This window comes from Lepisosteus platostomus, chromosome 12 (genome assembly GCF_059453375.1).
Source record: "Lepisosteus platostomus isolate fLepPlt1 chromosome 12, fLepPlt1.hap1, whole genome shotgun sequence".
NCBI classification, from domain to species: domain Eukaryota; kingdom Metazoa; phylum Chordata; class Actinopteri; order Semionotiformes; family Lepisosteidae; genus Lepisosteus; species Lepisosteus platostomus.
In genome coordinates, this window is record NC_142622.1 from 45,061,926 (window position 1) to 45,088,838 (window position 26,913).

General features: G+C 38.1%; 1 protein-coding gene across 1 annotated transcript; it reads right to left on the reverse strand.

Moving 5' to 3' along the window:
- Positions 1-1,472: 1,472 nt before the first annotated feature.
- On the reverse strand, positions 1,473-25,325 carry ddc (dopa decarboxylase). Its single transcript, XM_088602254.1, has 14 exons — positions 25,172-25,325; positions 22,982-23,189; positions 20,402-20,515; positions 19,917-20,036; positions 17,138-17,272; positions 15,727-15,870; positions 12,009-12,075; positions 11,579-11,673; positions 9,124-9,191; positions 6,977-7,053; positions 5,887-5,906; positions 4,726-4,824; positions 3,806-3,907; positions 1,473-3,719 (listed from the first exon to the last, which is right to left on the reverse strand). The coding sequence occupies exons 2-14, from the start codon at positions 23,180-23,182 to the stop codon at positions 3,519-3,521; spliced, it is 1,443 nt and encodes a 480-aa protein (XP_088458380.1). The 5' UTR covers positions 23,183-23,189; positions 25,172-25,325; the 3' UTR covers positions 1,473-3,518.
- Positions 25,326-26,913: the final 1,588 nt, after the last annotated feature.

Genomic DNA, 26,913 nt, shown 5'->3' on the forward strand with positions numbered 1-26,913 from the left:
TAATGTTTTAAATAAAATCACCACTGTCAGGTAAACATTTTAAGAACACTTCAAAATATTTAAAGAGGTGTAAATATTTTGAATAATTGAAATCTTTAAAAACACTTCAAAAATCAGCATGGCCTGCTTAGTGACTTATCAAATCCATCCTCAGCTCAGTGGAGGGAGGTTTGAGGCCCTTTGTGACTGCTGAAGAATGGATTATAAGCACACACATCAAATAATTATTTAATGGTAAGGATATTGTAGTAATCCCACATTCCTAAGGCTGTGCCTCTTGGATTATGTTCTTATTATAATAATTAGTATTCCTTGAAATTTCTTGTGGGGAAGTGCAGCATCCACTGGATAATTTACCCTTGTTATTATACCAGCACAGTCCCAGCAGAAAAGTAGGAAATTGCTTCACCAGTTGAATTAAGGAGAAACTCTTGGTAGTCCAAGTGCAAGCTCAGGGTGGAATTGAGACAGGACACTGCGGTTAATAAGAGCCATGGGGATCTTTGATAACCAGATCTGGACTTTAGTCTGACAGGGGTGCTGCAGGTCTGCAACTCCTACAACACAGTCTCAGGTCACTGTACAGGTTCTTGGTTTGTAAATTCTGGTCCAGAGGGAAGGGCGCCACCTACTGGTTTGACAAGACCTTGTGCTGCAGAAACCTCGTTTTTCTTTAACTCACTTTTTTACCCCACTTTAAAAATGGGTCCCTCAGATGTAGGAGACCTCTGTTACTCTGCAGTCAAGTTCTCCACCAAGTTCAGCACTGTTCTGCGTCGCGCAAAACACATTAAAACAAGAATTTAACCAACATATAATATACGGCATTTTCAACTGAATATTGGAATGCCATGTAATGTCTATGGACATGGTTCTTTTATTTATATGTAACTAATGGCATAATAAGTGTCAGCAGGGTACTCACCAGTAGTGAATGAAGCGATTTCCCTCCTATACGTAAGGTATTTTGAGATCCTTTGAGGGGAAAAATGAAGTTTTCAGGCTTGATTGTAATATGGTTGAGCACCTGATGTCTTTTTAAATTTGTTTTAGAGCTTTGGGACATAGCAATGGAAGCCAAGGTGGACAGTGGGAACACTTCGCAAAGTAGAATCAGCTGAGAGAGGGCTGTGTGGTGGGAACTTAAACAGATAACATATCAGCTAGATCTCCAGAAGCCATACGATGCAGATCCTCAAAACTAATCTGACATTGTGAAGCGATCTGAACCCTTAAACATCTGGCCAATCCAATACTAACACAATACAGTACCAGACGTGTGTGGCTGCTGAGCCTTCTTTAGGTGTCAAGCAAGGCTCAACAGCCAAAACATTGTTTCATCTTATTACTTTTCAGGGTGTAATTAACCTTTACTCGTTCCTTAGCAGCCAACAGCCACTGACACATCTCCCCACTACACTGGGTTTAACAATCTGACCACTAGGTGTAGTAGGCGTGGGTAAGTTTTCAGATTGTTTCCTTTTGATTTGATTATAGCGACATCTGGTGGCTTTTATTTGAAACTGCTGTGCTCAACACAAAACAGAGGCACAGCACTAACAACGATGGTTTCGTATCAAAAACAGCAAATGTTTAAAGACATTGCCTCATACGTTAATCAGCATATAACAGTAATGCATATCTAATTAAAGAGACAAAGGCACAATGACAATTGGAAAGGAAATACACAGGAAAGAACAGAACTTTTAAAAGGCTAGCTGAACATTTTTCCTGCAAGTGCTGGAAGAAATATATAATTAGGAAAACATAGCTACAAGAGAGCAACTAGATACATTACAATGCTTAGAGGACTGCCCTACACTGAAATGCTAAAATAACTGAAAGTTTTAGTCCTGAACAGAGAAGAGAAGCAGGAGACCTGATCCCAGGTGTCAAACGCCTTGGACTTCTTCAGAATCAGCTCTGAAACGTAACATAAGTAGAAATTACATAGATGTGCCTTCAAAACAGCTGTATGGAACAACGTAAGGAAGGAGCTTGGAATGTCCTCCTGTCATTTGTAACTTTTCTTACATAAAATCCTACTACTGTAGATGGGGGGAAGAACAATGTTTCTAAAAAAAGCTTTACATTCTAATGCAGTCACGTGTCGCAAATACAGTCGGCTTTATCCTTTTACATTTCAAGGTTTCTGAGAGAAAAGATTAATCCGAGGGCACTACAATACTAACCTACTATGTGGCGATGACACATTAAATTATCACTGTTTGATACAAATATGATCCTACAGAGGAGATTGTAAGAAATATTGCAAGCTGTTGAGGACAAAATGCACAGGATAACAGACTCTGCGTTTTAAAATCCTTTGCCTGTATTACGTGCCTGATATAGCATCTGTCGCACCACTCGCTTTGTCCTTCAGTGAAATACAGCACTCGCCACGATGCTGCACAAGCAGACCAGCAGGTCAGGACATGAGGTGCAGAGGCAAGACTGGCCAAGACTGATCCCCATAGCAGAGCTGTGCTCAGGTCTCCCCTCCAGCCCTGTCTAGCCTCTTAAATCAGAGATCAGACTGCAGAGTGATGACACAGCAGTTGACCAACTAATATTTAGTGCGATATCTTCCTTAAGTCTTGATTCAAAACCAGTCATGAGCCATGAAATGAAATGCAGACAATCATCTTTATTTCTTGTTTCACGTTTCAGTTTTTAGTTCAAACATCAGGATGCAGATCCCTTATTACACTATACAGGACATAAAGTGTACTCATCCAAAACCTATGGACAAACCTTTTCCAGTTGCCCTCACACAAAATCCCTTGCTATATTTTTAGCTCCCTGACCACTCTTTGGAAAGGATTTGAAGCAGCCTGGATGAACAGCAGTATTAAGCCTAAGCGCACAGAGAAACACACAACGTACAACCTGCCTTAAGGCTTTGGGGTGTTTCTGCACTGTCAGTAGTCATTAGTGCAGGGTGAGCATGGAGGTAGTGCAGACGGGACTACAGTATGCAGGAGAAGAGCAGGCTTGGTCTGATATCGAGCACAACACAGAAGACAGGGCTGTTAACCACACACACACGCATTTCCACGTATGGATTGTGAATGAGAATTATTATTCAGAGCTCATCTTAATCTTAAAGCTCTCAAGTTTTAAACGTCTCGTCTAAGAAAGATGATTAGACTGGACTTAAAACCTTTTTTTTTAAAGTGTGAGTCTAACCAGGGATTAAGTTAAAAACATCAAAGCCATTTCATTCGCCGTAGGGCTAATATTAGGGAGTTAGTTCAATCGTATGGCACACAGTCGCAAACTTGTTTCAGAACATCAACGGTGCAAATTCAGTCTTTATTTTACCTTCCGCAAAAAGCAAAACACGACTTTCAGCGTCCTTCTGCGGCTCCACGTGAAAGAGATGGATGTTGAAGTGCCTGCGCTTGTGTTTTAGACAGGGGGTTTCGAAATGAACCAGGCCTCGGCTATGCGTCGGTGCCCGCCTGGATTTGATGAAAGCGAGAGTCGTCGGGGTGTGTCGCTATCTGCCTCCGCCCCTACTGCCGGGGCTCCTGCAGAAGCTGGGAGGCAATTTCCGCGATGTGCTTCCAGGCGAACTGGATGTGTTTTGACTCTGTGGTCCGCGCACATACAGCGAAGCGCAGCACAAAACTGCCCGACAGGTGGCAGGGGACAAGGTGGATCTTCCTGGTATCATTTATTCTTTTAAGGAGTTTTTCATTCAAAGCATTAGATCCCTGTTTTAAATAAAAAAAGAACCACAGTCAGAACGATTAATTTGCCTCTTCCTTTTCATCACTGACGAACACTGGGAGAGGGTTACCTTCAGTCGAAAGCATACAAGCCCCAGGACGACCTCCGCGCTGATCTCGAATCGCTGGTCGCTGCGCACCAAACTCTCAAACTCCTTGGCCAAGCTCACATGCTGCAATGTTACAGAACATGGTTTGTGGTGAAGAGTACAAAGAGTCTGACGTCCATGCTGTGCAGGTGCTGTTCTATTGGCATCTGACAAGGGACTAAGACAACAAGCGATTAAACCTCTCAGCCAATTAGTTCAATTAACTAATTAAGATCACAAGTGGAATAAGGACCGGAAGACCAAATGACCGTCCTAATGTGAGCGGTCCCTTCCTGGTATGTGACTTAACCGGCCACCAGATGGCAGCCTTATGTTAACTACATCGACCCTTGGTAGGCAAAATATTGAACATTGTTTTCTGCTTTTTAAAGGGTGTGACATAAAATAACATGTATAAATCACATAGGTACAGTAAGTCAGTGAGACTCCCATTTGCAGATTGTGGTGAAAATACACCTGTGGGATATAAAAGAAATGCACAAACTACGAGCAGAAAAACATATCTATGATTAACAATAATAGCTAAATAGTACTGTATTCAATGAAGGGGCAGGCAGGTCATGTATATCTCATTACCAAGGACAAATTAAAAGACATTTCTATTACACCATTTAATGGTATGCTAAATAATAACTCTCTGAATTCCTTGCCCAATAAGTTCATATTTAACTACATTGACAAAATAAATGTTATATCTTTATAAGGCTCAATTACTAGGCAAGATCAAATTAAATGTGCCCGAACTGACTCATTAAAATGTATTTGTAACAGATCAGAAAACAGTTAAGTGAGGTCAGAGAGTTGGCATATATGGTACCGTATATTCCGATAACAGATACCAGGTAAAAGAGAACTCTCCAGAAAAGTCCAGAATGACTCACCTTCCGAATGTACTGCTGCAGTCCTTTGAGCCCATACATACGGAACACAAACCACATTTTCAGAGACCGAAATCTTCGGCCCAGTGGTATCTGCCAGTGCTGCATTGGATACAAGGATATTAACATTGTTTCACTTGTTTTTTTTAAAGCATCACTGCACAAAAATTAAAAAATGTAAATCTTTAGTAGACAAATCTAGTATTTATCGGGGACAGCGCAACGTCGTACTTAAATCTTCTGATTTGTCTTTGGATCGAGTCCCTGCTGCAGACAGTGCTGCTGTACCCCTGAGTGAGGGGCAGTACTCCAGCTGCACCAGTGCGCCCAGCTCTGTAAGTGGGGACCAGCACTGCTGGCACGAGGCCTTGTAATGGACTGGTGCCCCACCCACAGGGCCTAGACACCAGGACAAGCTCTGGACTGATTAGCCAGGCCTGAGGTGTCACGTAAAGTAAAAATTCAGGAAAGAAAGAACTGCTGAGTGGTGTAACTCATGCGGCTGTAACAATCAAATGAAAAGCAACAGGTATCTATACATGAAACAAACACCTTCAGGCACTGCTTTGCAGTAAAAAAATCTTTACAAAAAGTATTTAATAAATATTAAACAGCAGGTAGAATAAACAGAGCTGAGGTGACACAGTGATGAGCCATAAACTCTTCCTCTCATGTACTCAAGATAGTAGGAGAATTCTACAAGATTGGTGATGTACTGGACACCACAACTGAACTAAAGTTTTCAAAAATAGAAACAGTTAAAAGAACAGATTTTTGATGCTTTTGATAATAATGATGGGTTTGGTATTGTAACGCAACGGAGGTTCAGGCGGGCGCCCTTGCTGTATTAGGTCGGCCCCTCACCGTCGGGGGCTCGAACCCGGGACTCCCGCGTCACTCAGCAGGGACCCAGCCCGGTGAGCTAAAGAGAGATCTCTCCACAGCCCAGGGGCTGTGGTCCTGCTATTACTGGGAAGGGCGGTGACGTCACCTGCTCTGGTAAGCCGGCTCTTACACAGTACCTGTCAGCCGTAAGCGTTACAGTATTATAAATTCAATTAAATTCTCAAGAAAATGCTTGACTAGTCTAAAAAACCTCAGAAGGTTTGTGATTAAGGGTTATTATGAGGCAAATTGATTCCAATACTCTTGTACAGTACTTACTCTGTAATCTGTGACAAGTCCTGGAAACAGGAAGAGAACAGGATAGAAATTAGTTGAAACAAAAACTGCAACCATTAATCACTCTTTAATTACAGTACATAAATCAAACATCTACAAGGTCTTTGCATTCTCTCTCCAAGAGAAATATACATGGTAAGTAAGCAGATTAGATAGTGCATGCTCCTTACACAGTTTCTCAAATCTAAAAAGTAATGCACATTTCACAGAAACCCTTGTAATGTGTGCAGATATCCTTGTCGTACGAGACAAAAATGTTAACGTTTTCATTCAAAAACACGGATAAATTGCCGACCACACTGTCTTTGCTTCAATAAAAGAGAAAATGAAAAAAGGTGTTTTTCACTTTCAATAAGCTATAATTTGATTTCACTTTTATTTCATATTGGCACTCTGGATTCAGGAGATTATGTAGTAGGTGGCATGTAATCTTTTAACATCTACAGCAGGCAACCCAGGCGAAGGCAGACGCCTGTCACATAGCAAAAGATAATGAAACAGTCTTTTGTTTTCCTGTCACTGCAATTATGCCCCTGCTTCAGGCACAGCTGTGAGCGGAGTATTGAAGGGTAGCAGTTGTGTGACCTGCTTCTAAAACGGTTGATAAACAAGCTGCAGTCCAGCCTCCTAAGGGTTAAAGACACTATCCTCAGAAAGATCAACATGCACACTCATACTATCTCTGCAAACCCACAGTTTAGCCCACAAAGGAAGCTAATAAAAACTTACTATGATCACCTTTAATTTATCTAGATCCTCTGCGTCTTTTAGTCAAGCTTTGCCTTTTTGGTTGTTAGATTATTTTGAAATTAAATATATTTTATTCCCAGACTGAACATTTAATTCAAGACAACAAGTGATTGACTATTACCTCACAAAACTGGTTCTGTAAAGCAGGCGTACCGAAGAGATTTTAACTTCAGCACAACTGCCTTCAGAGTACAGTATTCATTCAGACAACTTGGTCATGTTCCTACCAGTAGTCACTAGCAAGGAGCAAATTGACTTCAGGCTATAAAAAAAGTCAGCAGTTAAAAATCAAATACAACATCCTATGAATGAAGATTACAACCTGATTCTTGGTGATCATGTTTCAGATATAGTGGATCCATTTTGAAAGCTCCAACGATATCAGCTCGTTTCTTCACCCTACAAGAAGAAAGAGGGGAGAGAAACTCAGTGAATTTTCTCAATATTTTAAGGCCTTTTAACCAAGGGTGTTACAAAATCATGATAAATAATTTGTGTCTGCGAAAGGCCGATTAGTATTATTTCTTTTTTTGTGGTCAGTGGATTTCATTGCAATATTTTGAATGCAAACATTTCATATTGTTTCTAGACTAAGAGAAGAGAAGTAGAACTTGTGCTGGCTATTATTTCATTCGTCATCCACAAAGCTGTATCATTTTTATCACTAGTTTCAACATTTCTACTTGTATTACATACAGTACGATTTATAACATCGTGTTGTTACAGCTGTAGTATTTCTTCATGTGCCAGCTTGACAGCATGTGGGTAACTGCTGGCAGAATCACTGAACATGAAACCAGGAAAAGCAGCTCATTAAGAAACAGGCAAGACACCGATTCCTCCAACTGATACGCTGTTCATTTCTAAACCTACATCATAAAAGGAAAATTATTTGGACTTCGTTCACCTTTACATTTTTAAGAGGAAAAGAAAGGCGAAAGAAATAGAAAGTCACTTGCTTTTTAGGGAAAAGGGTATTTTCGTAAAGTATTAAAATACAGATGACAACTAACAAATTACCACCTTCCTTAAATGATCCTATTAAATATGGAGTCCAAAATGTAAAATTTCCAAACTGTTCTTCCATTAAGTATTAATAGCACCTCCACTCACCACCCTAATATTCACAGAGATGGAAATGACCTGCAGGCTGTTGCGTTCCAAGGCCATGCTGATATACTGGTATATTACTGTATTTACAGAGACTGGCCTGTGCAATGGAAACAAGACAGGGCTTTTCAGAGGTGTTGAAACAAATGGCAGATGGGGAGGCTTTTTCCTTTTTTAAAAAGCCAGATGAGGCAGGTGACTTTGTGCTGCTGAATTCCAGGCACAATACCGAGAAACAGCAGCATCCCTTTCTGCAAGGACCACAGCGCGACTCTATAACTCCGAACTACGACAAGAGGTGGTGGTGCACACTGACATCTGAGTTTGACAGCTGACACAGGACACATGATGCCAAATTGTAATTCTTACTGTTGCTTATAAAAAATGTATAATATAATACACAATCCAACGGCAGACCATGTGGGGAATTACTGTGATTGTGTGGAGCTGTGAGTTCTCCTCGGTATCCCTGCAACATAACGGGGAAAATCTTGCTTCCTGGAGGAGTGCTTCCCTGTACACTGACGTACTGTAGTTGCCTGAGCTGGAGAAATATGAATTTGATCTTTCCCATTACTTAATAAAGTCAGTCCACCACATCGTTTTTGAGTTTTAAATACAAAAACAAACCTCAAATTGCATTTGTACACTTTTATATGTAAATAGTAGTGTCATTACTCTATTGTAAAACATATCAATTTGTTAAACACTTTATTAATACCTCATTATTTTCACTTATTTTGGAAAATCTATCGGATTCCTTATATAATAAAGTAAAATGAAGCATGCAGTGGATGACTTAATTGTGAATATTGGTCTTTCAAGGTCAAGGCTAATAATCTTCATATGACATGAGTAGACTAGCAAGTTAGACAGCTGTGGCTGAAAAAGAATTGGCTTGAGTCATCATTTTCCATGGATGCAGCTTTAATGTTTGTAGTTATATCAATGGACAGATACTCAAGAGCATTTGTGCTCCATTCATCCACCCATTAGATTTCAGAAACCACTTTATCAAGCAAATTTAAGATATGCTTAAGAATAAATTTTACTTTGACCAATTAAGCATACTTAATTAATGAGTCCCATACTGTCTGCAATGGAGATCTGGAGACAGAAGTACCAAGAGCACCTTTCCCCAGAACAAGGTGGATAACAAGCTGGAAACAGGGGTGATACTATGAGATTAAGAATGGGAAATCACAAAGAGATACTGTACACAAAAAAATGGTAGCTTGATTATTTACTTAATTGAGTTTTTCACTTTAATATTCAGTTAAAACTTGCCTACCATTGCCATTCAATATTTCATTACCTTTATTATTTTTAAAGCACTGATTGAACACTTGTGATGCTTACCACATAGCAGAGCAGTCAAAGTTTACCAAAAGCCACTTGTGAGGGTTAAAGTTGAAGGAATCTGCAAACTAGAATAAATACAGTACACAATGTAAATAAAATGAAACAGGAAAAAAATGAATATACATATATTTAATATACAGTATATTTATATAAGGGTCCTTATATGAAATATATAAAAAATATATTGGTGTATTTGTTGAACATTCATTTAATATATTATTTGAAAATAATCAATTACTTTTCTAGCAAAACTCTGAAATGTTTAATTATTTATTTAATGAATATTTAATAATCATTATTCATTTAAAGTTAGAATTATGATATAATCTTTCTATTTAAATGCCAGCAACAGTCTGTCAAATTTTGATTTCAAAACAGTTTAATTGAGATGTTATGAAGGTGAGGTAAGTTGAGCCTTTCTCAGAGATAAGAATTATTAAAAATAAGAATTTCACAGAAATGTCTCTCCCTACTTCAGTCAAGAAATAATCACACACAAAGGAGTCATTCGCACGCTACAGATATTATACGTGGTTTTTGATGTGTTATTATATTCTAAATTGTAATCAGTGAACTAATTTTGCCCATAGGGTTCTCAGTGTTTCAAATGCTAGATTTTACCTCAGACTCTGATACTGTTTAAGGGTTTTAAATGCTGTGTATGCTCAAAATGCTGAAGTTTCCAAAGTTTTTTTTATAAACGAGACAGTGTTTTGCTCAATTCATGAAATTCTAAATAATAGAACAATCCTTGAGACATCAAGCTTTTAAATACTTGTTTCTGATTTTAAATAACAAAAACAGTTCTTAGACCTTAAACTATTTACCTTTGCTTGCATTTCTAATATCCGCCCTGAATGCCTTTCTTATATAATAAACGCCTGTGAAAGGATACTAAAATGTTTGAGGTCTGAAAGGAATCGAGGGCTCTTGAATAGTTGCTATGCTGACAGATGCAGGGTCCTGGTAGTGATTCATTTCCTAGCAACCAATAAATTTTCAGGAAACTCCAAACCACTGTCATTTACCTGCTGATAAAAGCCAAATCTTTTATGGTTTCCTAACTATCTCACTATTGTTTGAACTTCTGCCATTAATAAACAGTGATATTTCTTTGACACTGAGATCAGGACTTATCTAAAGGTCTACTGATGCCTCAGGAAATTACTTTACCCTTATCTTTGCTTGTGACCAGGCTCTACTGAACAGCTACTGCAATTCAAAGGAAGTTTAATACTTTTTAATTCCACACTGATTGCTTTGTATATTATGACGTCTGGGAAATATTAGTTTTTCGTTTTATACGAGGTAGTTCACAAAAACAGTATGCTGTCTGGGGAAAACAAATTTTGTAAAACAATATGGTTTTTAATATGCAATTTTAAAGCCTTCTGCTTTTATTATCGTTTTTGGGATGGTGCACACTACATACTAATATAACAATACCCACAATACTAATACAGAGGTATTAATATTGCAGTATAAAATAAACAATTAGGAACTATATTCTGGTAACATATATACAAAATGGGAAGAAGTAGTGACAGTTGTTCAGATACTTTAATACGAAACCATGGCCAGACAAATTTTAGTTTAATTTATACTATGCACGAGTAACTTATCCATGAGGTGATAAAATATTCCTGAAACTTTTCATATTGTTGAGACTGTATACCTCTGTTTAATATAACTAGTACCTAGGTATTGACTGTGTCAGACAACGACAATTATTTACACAAATTGAGCACAACCTATAGGTTCAATAGGAACACATTTGTGGGCTGCCCACTGTCTTGAATGTTCTTCTGTGTCAGTGATAGTTGTGTTTAATTAGCAGGGTTGTGCTTTGATATTGTGATGCTGGAAAACACAGTAAATATCAGCATAATCATTGGCTGAAGTAGTACATCCTAGTACATTGGTTTCTGCCCTTGAGACATGACACCACACAATATAATAGAAAGTACACCTCTGGGGTCTATTTAAAAACCACAGGCATTGTTCCCAGTGACATCTCCCTACTATGACACTAGTGTCAGCGCAGTCCCCACAGGAACACACACCACCAGAAAAAAACCCAACAGTTTTGCATTGTCTCATACTGTACATGGGCAATTATGGACTGCTAACTGCTGCACTAGTACAGTACAAACACACAGCACACTGGTCTCAGATGTGTTCCAGTGGCCCGCTGAGCTGTAGAATGGGCTAGCAGAGAACATAATGAGAGCTGAAGAAGGGATGATCTTTCTCTTGTGGCATTATACATACAACACCGACACTACTGAAAGTACTGGTTTGCTACCGACAGATTTTTTTAAACTAGTGAACAGTTTTATAGCAACTCTTCATCTTTAATGTCATGGTTGGTATTGACCTGTATCGGTCCTGGAAGTCTGAATCACAGAGCTGCTCAGTGCCGATTTCTGGGCAGGGTTGTCTGGATTCTCACCTCCACTCCATTGAGGAGATGCCTGAATTCTGGGCAAATGAAAGCACTGCCTGCATAAGCAGCATCAATATGCATCCAGATGTTCTCTGAATTACCTAAAACAAGATTCAAATATTAGACATAAAAACATTTTGTTTTATAATCTTTCTTAATTGCATAATATTATGCAGGTAAACAAAAGGGGACCTAAGAGAGCAAGCATATTAGAAGTGAGCTTATAACAGGTAATTCAATAATGTCGTGGTCATAGTGTTTTGTTATTTTGTTCTATCAAATTCACTGCACTCCCATTTAAAAATGTGTACTATTTTCTGACAGCCCTTTGCAAGAGATAAAAGGTACCCAAGCAAAAAACTGTAGTAGCATGATAAAAACAGAACTTCCTGTTTGAGACCAGGACATAAAATGTAATTAAAGCAGAAATACTCACATATCGGGCCAAGTTCGCTGATGCGATCAAATGCACACGATGGTGTTGTTCCAAGAGTTGCACAGAACTGTAAACCACAAAGTTAAAAAGCACATTGAACTTAGATGTAATGCTAAAAAAATGTATAGCATGAGATGGTGATATATATTTTCAATGAATCATTTTAAGCTGATAGCCTAATCACCAAGTTGTTCAAAATGTTTTTTGAGAGGGTCACTGTGAACTTTGTCCATAGTTTTGTTTTCTGCTGAAGCTGCAGTATTTTATAAGATGGACATACAGAGTTGGTTTGAACTGGGACGGAAGAAAACTGGACACAAGGGCTACTATGCAATTCTATGTAGGGACCAGTGTCAGCAAAAGAACAAGTAAAGGTTTATTCCATGCTGAAAAGATAAGAAAAAGCACAGCATTTTGGCTGTGGAGCCTTCTTCAGGTGCAGAACAATATCGTCTCTATTGCAGAGAGATTGGAGTGCCTGAGTTTCTCCTTGGGTGAGGTTAGACCTGTGTTTCCTGGGTGTGGAAAGGGTCTTGGGAGCTTGATTGTTATCTGACTTATGGAAAATGGCGGGGGTGGGTGGGTGGGGGGGGTAGTGTCCAACAGCTCTGTTTAAGATTGATATTGTTAATGGCATCAATAAACCGGTTGTTGTCAGCTGCTGGTGAGGAGAAGTCATCAGCAGAATGTGCTCTGAGCCGAATCCTGCGGTAAAAGCGGTTTGGGGGATGCCAACAGGGGTTTGGGGGATGTCCAGCATCTTAGGAACTGGGACAAAACTGAGGCCTTTGCTGACAAGAGGCCGATGCCGTGATCTACTGTTCCTTACTTGTTCCTACAGTCTGGAATTCTACACTGTGTTACGTGCTACAAAACTAAGAAACCAATTGTGTTCAAATTTAACATTTTATGAAGTTTTAGGGTTGTAAAAATATGAGAAAATGTAATTTCCTGTAACAGGTGGAAACTGGAACAGCAGACTGTGGAGATCCTGGCTGCACAGCACAGCGCACCACTGGGGTGTTTCAGAATAGAGACAGCCTTACGTTGTCCTGGTCTGGGTTCGAGACACAGAAGGTGTTTCCTGTCAACTGCTGTCCTCTGCTTTTACACTGATGCCCAAGCTGCTTTGTCAGGGCAACAGATAGAGTATTAATAACACTTGATTCTAAGCGCAATAATACACTTTCTTGCTAAAAAGCATTCGGATTTCGCTATTACATTGAAATGTTGCCCATGTTAATACTAGAATTGCCAGGGATATCCTCATTTCATTACCTTAAATAAAACTGTTAGAAATGCTTGCACCTTTTTTATTTCTCCTGTGCCAACTCAGCATAATCAAAACAAAACCCATTCCCTTTTGTCAAGGTCCTTTATATAAATACAGTGTTTGTGATCAGATACAGTACGTTTAGTTGATATTTATTTCATTAGAATGATATGCAATTATGATGATTTACACCATGTTTATTTACGTAACTAACTATATCTATATTACTATATCATTCACTTTCGTGATAGCTTTGTGTTGCTCGACAATAGGGTTATTGTTGGTGTGCTTGTGACTCAGATGTCAGCTGTCTTGCACATGTAATAAAACCGTGAGCTCTCAATAGAGAGAGTGTATATTCGATGATGGTGGAAAGTTTCAAAACAAAAGGACATATATATATTGGAATATAAAATTCTCTTTAGGAGGAATCGTTGTGCAGTAGTTCAAACAAGTATTGACATCCAGTTTCATTGTTCATATCTTACCATGAAACTACATGACAATATGAGAACTTATGTTATTTCTTTGCACTTAACCTTGTGCTCATCGATCTACAGTAGCATGTCAAGTGTAATAGGAAAAGAATGGTACATGGAAAAATCAGGAGCTTAAGTGTGCTTTAAAAGTGATAAAAGTGAATAAAAAGTGATTATTGATTTTCCTGTGGCCTCTGGTTTGTACACAAACACAAAAATTAAGCAGGCTGGTGTGATGAAAAGACAACGACCTGGTGACAGCTCATCATCAGCTGCAACATCAGCAATAAATATGACGTCTTTACTATGAAGGAAGTTAGGCGATGTTTTTTTATCTATAATGCAAAGTGCCGTGTTTCAGGTAAATACATTATCGCCCGTGTTGCTTGAGACATGTCTTCAGTAGACACGTTTACTGAAATTTATTTTACTCTCGACACGGCGAGGTGATAGAATAATGAGATTCAAATTAATTTAGGATGGCAAGCACAGCCTTGACAAACAAAATTAACAGCCACAAAAACCTCAGGGAGAGCCAAAAGAGATGGAGATAATGCAATTCAGATGTGCAACTGATGAAAGCCTTCTGCGTAGTTAGCACTAAGGAGAATATTCATGTGGATGTTGGACTACAATTATCCGGGCTGCGTCGTGTTTTACAGATGGAGCCTGGACCATAACACGGGGACTGCTTAATTACATCTGATTTCATCAGCCACATCTAGATGTGGATGAGCTTTGCCATCAAGCTGTGATGTCGCCATTTTAAATATCCAGTGCGTTTACCCACTTTTTAGTTTCTACCAATTAGTAAAGTGAATCAATTGTTTATTGATATTGAATTTTCGACAAAAAAAAATAGAATGACATAATATAGCATTTCTTCCCATCCTCCTGCCCCTCGTCTATTTCACCAGCCTCTATGTTTCTGCAAAAGCTTTCGTGAAATGCCTGTATAATCAGACAGCTGTGGTAGAAGGACCACGCATTAAGATAATAGTTGAAAAAATTCGACAATGCTAATAGGAAAACTCCAGGCCTCTCTGCTGCCACCCCCCTCTAACCCTCCCAGACAGGCTCCAGGGATGACAATGGCATGAGTGATGGGTTCTGCACTGCCTTCAAGGGGAAGGTGTAACATGTGAATGATCTGAATGATATAATAATACTAATTACTATTGTAACGAATATGGCCATGGGCATAACAGGGATCTTGGCCGCCTGGGCTTAGGAAGGTCTTCTTTAGCTCAGCCGGCAAGACCCGGGTTCGAGCCCATGTTGTGGAGCGACAAACTGGGCTGGGAGTGGCGAGGGCACAAGCCCGAGAACCCCAATCCATTACATTAGAAATAAACAGTAACTAATCCAGTGTTAACAGCACTCCAGTTTTTGTAAATGCTTATTGTCGTTATTCACCCTGCTGGCGTGTATGCACACAGCAGTGTGGAGAAGCAGGTAAGGATCTAGACCTGTTACTGGAAGGTTATGGGTTCAGATTGCAGGTAGAGAACTACTGTTGTACTCCACCCTGATTCCTCCAGCAATATGTCCAACCGTGTAAAAAGGTAAAGTAACACGTAAAATGCTTTGGATAACAGCATCTGCTAATAAAATAATGCGGTTACTAAGCTCGACTTGGCCAGGTTTGAAAAAAATAATCAATGCTGCTTTCTCTATTTCACTATAAGCCCATTGCTTGATTGTAATCAAAACATGGTAAGATCATACAGATATAAAAGAAAATTACTGAAAATCAGAAGCTTGGTGAAAATCAAAAAAACAGAAGGCCTATCAATAACTTTCTCTGTCGTCTCCATCTGTAAACCTGTTTTCTGTTTAGTGGAAACTGAGATTTTTTCTTCTCCAGAAGTACCCCAGGGGCGTGAGGGGCAGTTGGTACAGCAGACTCACTCCGCCAGCTATAGCTTTGGTGCTCAATATTGTGCCGAAGTACAGAATTGCTCACATAGAAGGGGATGAGACCAGCTGCCTTGTCCGCTTCAATGGTCTGTCTGAGAGCTTCTCCTCGAGCAGCAAACTTGTCATCAGAAGGGATCATCTTCATTTTCACTCCACCTATCAGCCCCGCCCTTTCCACCGAGGAGTGTGCCTGTAGCAAAACAGAAGAGCCATTTCAGGACCCTTCCTGCGGTTCATACATTATACCAGAAATTACCGTGGTAAATCGAAGTACAGCAGTGTGGGGTAAAGCACGTGAATCATGCAAAATGCAGTACAGCAAAATAAATGCAGAAATATTCCACCACGCTAGAAATGTTTTAAAAATAAAGTTCACATTTACTGTTAAACTTTTATGATGGTCAGAAACAAGGTTTTACTACTGTAAACATAGCGCCCATCAGAAATCTTCAACTGAAAAATGAACTAAGAATAAAGAGCCTGAGGGCACTGTAAATGAACTGTTATCATTAATAGATTCAAAGAAGAAAACTTCTACTCTGTACTAAGTAAACTACACAGACAGCAGTTCATGGTTCACGTTCAAGGGAAAGGTTTTTTCGCTGGCTGTGTTCAGAAAGGTCAGCAGTATCTCCAGGCGAATCCTCCCCCCGACAGCAGATCCAGCCTGTGTGAGACCACTTGTGGAGCGCTGTCACTTTCCATTTCTTATCAGCCCTTCAGCAGCCACGCTGAGCACGTCACAGATCCTCGAGGCTGAATTAGAGGCCAGGGCTTGAGCGGCTCAAGGGAACTTAACACTTCAGGGGAGGGCTGCCTTCTTACATACAGACACCTAGCAGCTTTGCAGACCAGGCGCACACTTCCTCAGTTAAACAGATTTCTGTGTCACTGCGGACACTGACATTTGTGCAATCTTCATCTGGATCAGGCTAAATATGTCCTTTGTTTGCCGTCATCTTACATTAAGAAATATTTAAACTAAGATTAAGATTAGACATATTATTGAAATGAAATAACATGGTATGATTCCTGAAAGGAAAAGCTTTATAACTTGAAATTTAGGTATAGCATACGTTTTTTTGCACGTCATCATTTTTGTATGAAATCAGTCCTGCCACAACACTATCCTACGTTTAGATAAAGAAAAAGGTAGGAGAATATGAAAACTGAATAAAATAAAAATATAAAGCTTGAATTTGCATTTGTATTTATTTGTATTTATACCATTAATATCCTTGTTATTCTGAAAACATTTTATTGTTTACGTTCTTAAAAATCTCCAGTAAACAGCTCTCCAGGAAGAAGAGAGTATCAGATGTCGTGTGTCAAATGGAGTTTTTTAGGCTGCAGGGGGTTGCTGTGTGTACGGTGTGAGTTCATACACTGCAGAGTCACACCAGCTCTGTGTGAATATGGGTGCAGTTAAGCCCATTCGTGCTGTTTCACGTGCTCACCTGGTCAGAGGCGTAGGCCACCAGTTTGGGTAGAATGTCCTCTTCGGCTGTCCCTGGGTTCTCCGCTTGGATCTTTTTGACTGTTCTGGTTCGTGCAGCTAACAGAGCAATCAAAGTAGCTTCGCTAGCAGTACCCTAGGGGGAAACATTCTCTTAATTAAGGTTAATTCTCTTAATTAAAAAAGCAAACATGTTGTGTTTTCTTTCTTCTTTTTTTCAGCATGGATTAACCTATTACTTGTTCCTTTGCAGCCTACGCATGCTGACGCAGCTACCCACCTGAACTGCATAATATACTGTCTAATAATGCCCAACACGCCTATTTTCATGGGTTCTACCGACTACAGCTGCATATCAGCATAAACCTTTGAGTGGACAGTTAATAACCGTTTTGGATTTTACTGTTGTCTTCCTTTCACTAACATCCCTTACGCACCAGTTCAGAGATGTGCGTTTCTGTGTGCTATTCAGGTAGATTTGTTTTTCACCAGAGGTACTCTATGTTTTTAACAAGGACATTGTACATGAGATGCTTTTATCTCAGTTTATGTACTGTATTCTCATGGAAATAAAACAAATAACCGAGATGAAATAAACACAATCAATATACTACATATCAGATGGACCTTTTACAACCAGTAGTTCCTAAATGTAATAATTATTTATATTTATAAATCTATCAGATATTATTAATTTATATTCTTAGGCAGCTCCTTCAGCATTAAGCTCAGAATATATTTTTGATATTAAAATACTGAAAATCTTTGTCTTCCAAGTTTTATCTAAAGCTAAATTCAGATAACTCAAGAGGTGTTTGTGATTCTTGTACTCTGTTTATCACCTGTACACTGACATAAGCAGTGCTGCTCAAAGATTACAATTTCAATGTGCACTGTAGGGCAGGCTATTTTCATTTTCACCATGTGCTTTAATAACCTTCATCCACAGACTGCAAGAGAGCTGTCTGCAAACTGTCAAAATGTTAGGTGTTATGTGTTGCCATAGTGAGTCATTTTCAATGGGAGTAAATCAGTAATGCAGAAAAAAGGCACAAAAAAGTTTATGGTTTATAAAGACAGGCCTGAAATTATCTGCTGGCTTTTTCATGTCACATCTGATACATTAAGAGCTTCTTCTGTTGAGATGTTCTGTCCACAAACAGAATTAATGACCAACTTGCATGGACACGTATTCCCTCAGCTGTTTCCAAAGCTACACTAAATGGCTATTTCCTGCAGTATTCAAGTGTTAAGAGGAAAAGGGAAAAATCAATGTCACACAGATTGCAGTCAATATGAGAATAAAACACAACATGATTGTTTTTCAGAACAAATCCAGACCCCCCCAAAAATAGTCAATTATTATGTCTGTCAAGCATAGCTGACATTTACAAAAGATTATGGAGATGTTCTTCAGTAACAAATCCAGAACCTGGTTCTTTATCATGAATTCCACACCTTGCAGGTCAAGTTTCCTTGATAAATATTATCTGAATATTTCTAGTAACTTAAGTCTTTTTCTGACATTCAGAATGATGCCTTTGAAACCTTTCATACAAATGCTTATTATAGATTTGCCTGCTTTTGGCAAATGTTATCAAATTCTAGTTTATGTCTGCAGTGAAGCACTTTCAAAGAAATTAAATTAACAAAAGACCCCAAATGCAACACAATCTTATGAAAACAATTTTAAATAACCCATTATGTAACTTAATAACATACTTTAATGTTAGAAATAAATTACGAAATGGAATCATTTTCTTCATTTTGGTACTCCAAATTCAGTTTAAACAAATCTTATCATGGTAAAGACCTAGGATAAAAACATTTACAAAAGCTCAGCCTAGTGCTGTAGGCTCAAAGAAGAATCAGTACACAACTGAGAGAAAACCTTGAATGTCTAATTGCATTTTGTAACGAAGAAAAGTTGAGAAATTAATTTGAACCCACAGACACTTAAAAGCTGTGACAGTAATAACATAAGCTATAACTAGTTGCAGAATCTGCGTTACCTTCCTTTCCTTTAAAAAACATACAAACTGACTGAAATATTTGTCTAGAGAGGACACTGACCGTTCTTTCAGATCTTGGGATTCTACTGTTGAGTGTCAATTAATTGCCAATAGCTCTACCTACTGTACATTTTTGCTGAATACATTAAAAAATAAATGGGATCTGTCTCAGTTCTTGGCTCTGCTCTCCTGTATTTCTACATTTGAAAAAGCCTTAACATTTTAAACTAATAAAAATATAATCCAGGAGAAAATCTTGTTGGTATGTATTCATTCTGTGTGCACTGGCTTCTGGACATAGTTCAGTTACTACAAATAACCCCAGCGTCCTGGCCAAATTCCCCATTGGCCCTTACCAATCATGGCCTCCTAATAATCCCCATCTATGAATTGGCTACATCACTCTGCTCTCCTCCCCACTAATAGCTGATGTGTGGTGAGCGTTCTGGCGCACTATGGCTGCCGTCGCATCATCCAGGTGGATGCTGCACATTGGTGGTGGTGGAGGGGATCCCCATTACCTGTAAAGCGCTTTGAGTGGAGTGTCCAGAAAAGTGTAAGTGTAAGCAATTATTATAATTATTATTATTATTACAAATATTACACAATTAAGGAGTTTAGGCTCATGTTAAGGGAGTTACTGCACATTTGAATTGATTCAGACCAACAAAGAATGCCCTGATAAAAATATTCAAGATCTCAGCCTCAGCATTAGGTCATTTAAACCAGTCTAATCCAGTTAACTAGTACGCAAACGTAATGCCTTACCTGTATCACACCCCCACCTTGACCAGCTGTCCCAGCCAGGAATTCCTCTGGTAACTTCAGCATCTTCCCGAGCCAGTCCAGCATGACCGTTTCCAACTCTGTGCAGGCAGGACTGGCAGCCTGAAGGGGGTTAATCTGCTTACTTCTCTTGCTTTTCACTTCTGATTACCATTAGAACCTTTACTCAATACGAGAATTGTACATGTCCGTTGAAAACCGTAAACTACTGCTCCATACAAATAAACTGTAGTCACATTTTTGAATTTTTTATTAATAATAAACAATGAATAATGGTGATAAAGGGTCCCTCGGGGAAAAAAGGCATACGTTCATTAAAAATTGAACATTGGAAAATGTGAAAAAATAAATAAAATCCTTCAGTGTTACCAGACTTATCACTTCAGCTAATACAGACTCACATCATTAAAACATTTAACACAGAAAGGTCTGGAAAATAAAGGAGGAGGAGATTAACTGTTACACACCCAGGAAAATCCAATGCATCCGATAGCTCCGGACAGCATGTCAGCAAGCATGGCAGGAAACGAACTGGCAGTAGGAAAATAGGCAAAGAAATAAGGGCTGTGCCAGTGGGTGACCTTCAGGAGGGAAATGAAACAAAGACCGTCATGATGAAGATGTCGGAGTGCATCCAAGTGACCTGTGTGAGATTGAATATTTATCGTTTTCACAAAACCACAATAAGCATTTTGCTAAATCAAATCTTGTGCTAATTCTGCTGCTGTGATCCTGGGCTTCAAAAGCCTTTGCTTTTCGTCCAGGCACACACACAGGCTACAGAAATTCCACCTCTTTCCTGACTTGTCTAACCCTTCTAACCCTCTTCTGATCAATCGCACCCGACTGAGCCCCTGTGCTTAGTGTGGTCTACCTCCAGCTCACTCTCCACACTTGCAAAATGCGCAGGCAAATGTTTCAATGAGAATATGTTTTTTTTATGGAGATGTTATTAATTCAGTATTTTTTTTTATTTTCAAATCAAGTACATCTTTAGAATTTAAAACGTATTTTCTATTATAAACCTGGAATTATTCCGTGACCCCAGTAGTTTGCAGGAGGTTGAAGTGTCTTTTCATACTTGTACTCCACAAGTTACTTATAAATAATTCTGGAAATGAAAAAAAAAGCAGACAGGAACATACACAATAGTGATACTGTACCTTTTCCTATCTAACAATCCAAATCAAACTGGTATTCTAACCTAGTAATAATTCTAATAGTGACAATATTTTATGGGCTTAAATTGTTATCAGTACTGTATAAATACTAGCATTGCCGATTAGGCTGTAGATGTGTTTAAAATTGGATCAAATAAACACCACATAAACAAACTTAGAGTGTTGTTAATTGTTACACTACTATTACAAAGCAGTATGTAATTCAGAACCACCTATGAGAAAATTGTGCAAAGGTGTTTGGGATAGGATTGGGAGGACAGCAATCTGAAGATATTACTTCAGGTTAATTTCGTGTTCAGCTCTTATGTGGAATGTTTTTTGTTTCATGTAATGAAGAAACGCTTTTGAACTCTATTAGCCATTTATCCTTTTGATTACTGGTTAGCTCAACAGCAACCCTTGTCCCTGGAAACACACCTTCAAGTGTAGGTGTGCCTGGGCTCTCTCTAAAAAATATAAAATATAGTGATAAAATATATAACTCAGTGGACTCACGAGTTGGTCTTATCTCTCTTGGGCTGTTAAGGCCTTAGTTAGGTTAAAAAATGCTTGACTTTTTTTCATTATTAAAGGGAGAAAACTTTATAGTTATCGCTCAACTCATAACCATTTTTCAGCCCTTATTTAATTTACATGATGTATGAACACTTGTAAACAACTTGTTGCTGATGTTCTGTGTTGAATTAGTATAAGATCAAAGTTAAAGCACTAATCTTGGTGGTTTGCAGTTGGAGTTTAATCATTACCAGGCCTTTGGTAATTCTTTATATTCAGAACTGCAACAGTAACAAGAAAAGTCCTAGACTTTGAACAAAATATACTGTACTAGTCAACGACGTGAACATTTACAAATATTCTATTACTGACAAAAAAACGTTATTACTTTATATAAGTCTAAAAAAAAATCTTTAAAAGAAGGCATTTAACACCACCTTATAAATAAAAGCAATTGCTAGATGCCAGCTTGCGTTCTAGTTACAGTTTTTTAGCTTCCTATACAGGTAATAAGTGTAAGGTTTATGGTTTCTTATTCATCTCCTTCCCATTGCAAATAAGAATATCATGATTCTAGAATATTTGATATTCAATTAGAATACTGAATTTGGTTACAAATTGCCCTAGTTTGTTACAAAAGATACTGTAGAGCCAACTGGGATGTGATTTAACATCAATACATAGACAACGATAAAACCCAAACCTATGACAAAGTGCACTTTGTGATACACTGCAAAGACAGCTGAGAAGGAGACGAAAGTTCTTCTTTGCGTATTTTACATCAGACGATGCAGTTTGCAGACATCCAGTCAAATAACAGTAACGGTGAATATTTTTTTTTACTTTGACTAAAGATAAAGATTTTACATTATTCATGTGACAAAACTTGCATACATGCTTCTCCAGCATCATGTAATTTTGAATATTGATAATTAATTATCAATGGCCTTCCATAGAAAATGGGTTCTTATACCCCTGGATCGTCGGACAAAGCCAAGAGATAAACACAAGGCAAAAAGAGAGAAATGGGTAACAGACCCTTTCGTCCATGAGTCTGGCTGTATATAATTAGAAATTGACAATGAATACAACTTTATTTTAAATATGTTCGATACATTCCAGAACCTTTTAGCACATCACAGGTAAAGTAACAATATGTGATAAGTGTCTACATTCAACAGAAGACCAATGACAATGCAATTTCTGAACAAAAACTGGAGTTAGTGCCTTTCACCTCAAGAAAACAAAAAATGTGTATTGTGAGCTAGTGCTCTTTTAGCTTGAATTAAAATACAGTACATGGAACATGTCCTATCAAGCTTGTTTCCATCATGGTACATTATTCCGTCTGCTTTTTTATTTTGCTCTCACCCCTGGCATGATGACCCTCTCGATGTCTCTGACGATCTCGTCGAAGGACTCCGGCTCTTCCGGGGCCTCTTGGGGAACCAGCGCTCTCAGGTAGCCTGGCTCGACGTCGGGAAACACCGGCCTCTGTTCGATGTTCTCTAGATAGTCGCTAATGATGTCAACCATCTCCTTGCCTCGTCTCCGGAACTCTGCTGGGTCCATCTTCTAACTGCAAAATCAAAGCCCTCAGAATTTCTCTCCACAAAGAACTGCAAATAATGTGCAAGAGCAGCAAACTCTGGGCTCTTCTAAGAAATAGCTGGATTAAATGTTAGATTTACTTATCTGCTTAAATAGCAATGGAACAAGATGCAGCAAAAGGTCACCTGTTTCTACGTTTCTTATGTTCTGATGTAACTGGAAATGTAGTTGGGAGGTGTTGAAGAAACTGCAGAAAGCTGAACACTATTATTAAGGCTATGATGATGATAATAAAATAATAAAATAATAATAATAATAATAATAATCTCTTGGTTGTTAATTAAAAATGAGGAATTCCGGAGAATAAAAAGATCTTTACTTGTTGTGAATACTTGTTTTGCTTTTGTTTGATGGTGCTTCACTAGTGATTTGAGATGACGCAGGGACTGCTGTGGTACAGTGGTTCAAGATAGCTGGCTTGTCCAAGCTACAGACACTCAGAAGGTTTGCCTGTGCTTCATTTCATTATTCAACAATTTCATAGTGAACCACTGACACTAATCACCACCTTCTTTGGTACAGACAAACAAATCAGTTAAGTCTTACACAGACATTGTAGAGAGTAATATTTTTAAAATTGAATTTCTAACCTAAATTGAAAGAGAAGATTGGTATAGGGACATTTTGAGATCTAAAAACCTTGAGATTGTTGTTGCAGCTATCAACTGAATAAAAAAACACTCCAAATGTTCTTTCAAAATGAAAAGGTAATTTTTAAAAAATTGTATTTTTGTTAGAGGAATACGGCAGACACTTCCAGAAATGGAACAGTTTGTTGTAGAAAGTAGGCTGCATTGAACAGTAGGCAGATGTAAATACCAAACACCTGAAACACCAGTCAGACATGTACAGTATCTTATTTTGAACAAAATATTTCAATAAATGATCAATTTTCACAAAAGAATCTGAAGACAACTGAGAAAGTATAATACCTAAAGTACTAAAAGACCATGTTTGAAATATAGCCAGAGGGACTTCAGTATGATGCAGAGAGGATTTAACAGGAATCGCTAGTCTAGCGTGGCTATTGCAATTAATTGAATAAGCAAAATAATGCATTACGCTGATCACCTTTTAAAGATTTTGTTTATATTTTTACTTTTGAAATCTTGTTACAATACCTTCTAATATTGCCTTCTGTGCTTGATTAAACACAGCGAACTGTTGCTTTCCTTAATCCGTTTTAATACTGTGTAATCCAGATGTAAATGATCGAGATACCCTACAGACGCTTAGATTGATTACTTTTAAGCAAATACAATTTAAGTCTTACTGTATATAGAGGAGACCTGACCTACTATTAACTTACAGTATGTACAATATGTTCTGTAGCCTTGATGTTTTATGAGTACAACAATGTGGTTTGTTTACCTTTTATATTACTGCCTTTGAACGGCATTCTATTTAAACTAGATAAAAATCAAGTTAAAAAAACTTATAAATATTTTAATTTGTGAATCATAAAAAATGTAACAAAAAATGTAACCTCCTAGCCATCTCCTATTTTTAAATATTTCCATATGTTGATTTATTTGTTCATTTATAGCAAATGCACATAAAGTCATGAATGGTATTTGAGAATAGAGAACAGAAAATTCCTTTTTCAATTAAGATAATGAAATTCATTTAGTATGCCATAAGAATAGTTGTAAGTTAATATTTAATGTAATTTTTCTACAGAGAGATCTAACCTTCTTTCAAAATGTGACATTAAAACTTGCACAATAAAAAAGAACAATCAATAAGGATTCATGTTAGTTAGCAAATTGAGCAAAGAAAAAAGAACAAACAAAGAGACCAGGATTTCTTTTCTGTCATTCTGTATCCACACTATTACACAATATTCTGTACTTTGCACATTCAAAATCAGACTCTCCGGAATTGATATCATTTGCTCTCTTTTACTAACTTCATTAATCTGAAGACATATAATGTGGAAACAATACTTACATTGTGGTGAAGACACAGTCGTCCCTATCAGTCTCTACTTGCAGCAGTGGAAACGACAGAAAACAGACTGTGCTTATATGCTGAGTGCCCCCTTCAGACAGCCAATGAGCACTTTCTTCAGCTTATCACAAGAACGATCGTCTGAATCACACAGGTTAAATACACAAGGGACTAAAAAAAACGGCTAATTATTAACAGCACCATTTATTCATTCATAACATTTCACAGTAAGTATTATTTTATTATGGTCTCTAATCTACAGCATGGCAGTAATATATTTTCAAAAAAGCAAAATACAAGCACACTTCTCAACCAACGTGAGAAATACGGCTTACAGTACATAAGAAGTCAAGCTTTGGTGCTGTTTTTAGGAAAAGCTTGATGGTAGGTATCTTTGTGAAAAGATTTGATGTGTTTTCACTGAATTAAAGAAACATTAAGATTTCAAAAGAACCGAGAACTATTCCATCAATAGAAACTCATAATGGTTTAGAATACTAAACTAGTATATTTATGACATCTGAGTTATCAAGATGTTTTTGAAACAATTTATTGAAATTGTTTTTAAATGCTGAACTAATTAAGATTCATACCTTATATCAACAGACTTCTTAATTTCATTCAGCTTGAGTGACAGGCAATGAGGAAATAAATAATACTGCATTCACTCACCATTCATCCAGCACTGTTGAAGCTATTCTTTCACTGGTGTACCACAAGACTAACTGATGAGACATTGACAAACGCTGCATCTTTAATCCCATTAGGTTTAGCCTGTTTGGCACAGACTGCTGGAGGTACAGTGACCTGTAAATGGAAAGTCTGGTTCATCAATGGACATTTTTGTATCTACTTTATCTGTTGCAGCCTTGCTACGCTTAGTCTATAAATGGCCTAATTTTCCTTAAGAGTTCAGACTTTTTGTTTTCTCTGGCACTTAAAGGTCGTTGGTAACGCGAGTCTTTATTTCTTCTTGTGATGCATTCAGATGCATTCAGAGCTCCTGAAATTTGAATTTCATGTAGGTTGGAGTTATTTGCAATGTCCTCATGTGCTTTGCTGTCGTGTGCTGTCTGAAAGCCTGAACTGAACTGCAGTCACTTCTTGACCTGGAGATGTCATAGAAATCAGGTGGCTATGGCAAGCTTAAATCGACCGAAAAATCGCAAACAAGAAAATGGCAAATAAAAACTAAATAATTTTATGAATCTAGTAAAGTTATTTCAAATCTAATTAAAATGTATTTCAGACTAAATCTGTGTCCTCTTGCCTTTGAGGCTTCAGACCTGCTTTAATAGGGGATGATTTTTAATTCAGTTAAAAGATTTGAATTTATTGTGACCAGAAGACCTCAGATCAAATGACAAAACATACAATAAAACTAAAACACTCGTGTCACTTCGCTCACAAGGAATGCCCCCCTCCCCGCCACCATCTTTAATTCTGTCTGCCGTCTCGCCCTCTGACTCACCTGCATCTTCACTCCGACTCTCTGCCTCCTCTTCTGCCTCACTCCCTACCACCGCATCTGAACTGACATCTAACCTGCTCCAGCCCTCCTCTGCCTCCTGCAAAATAGCCTCGAACACTTTGATTTAAATATAAAAACTCTTTGCGTCTTTGTGTCCACTCCAGAAGACATTTCGAAAACGAATGACGTGAAATTAATGTAAATTGCTCTAAACACAGCAGATGCTTCCTGATACGTCCATTTTTAATAGAGAATAGAAGTGATAAAAAGC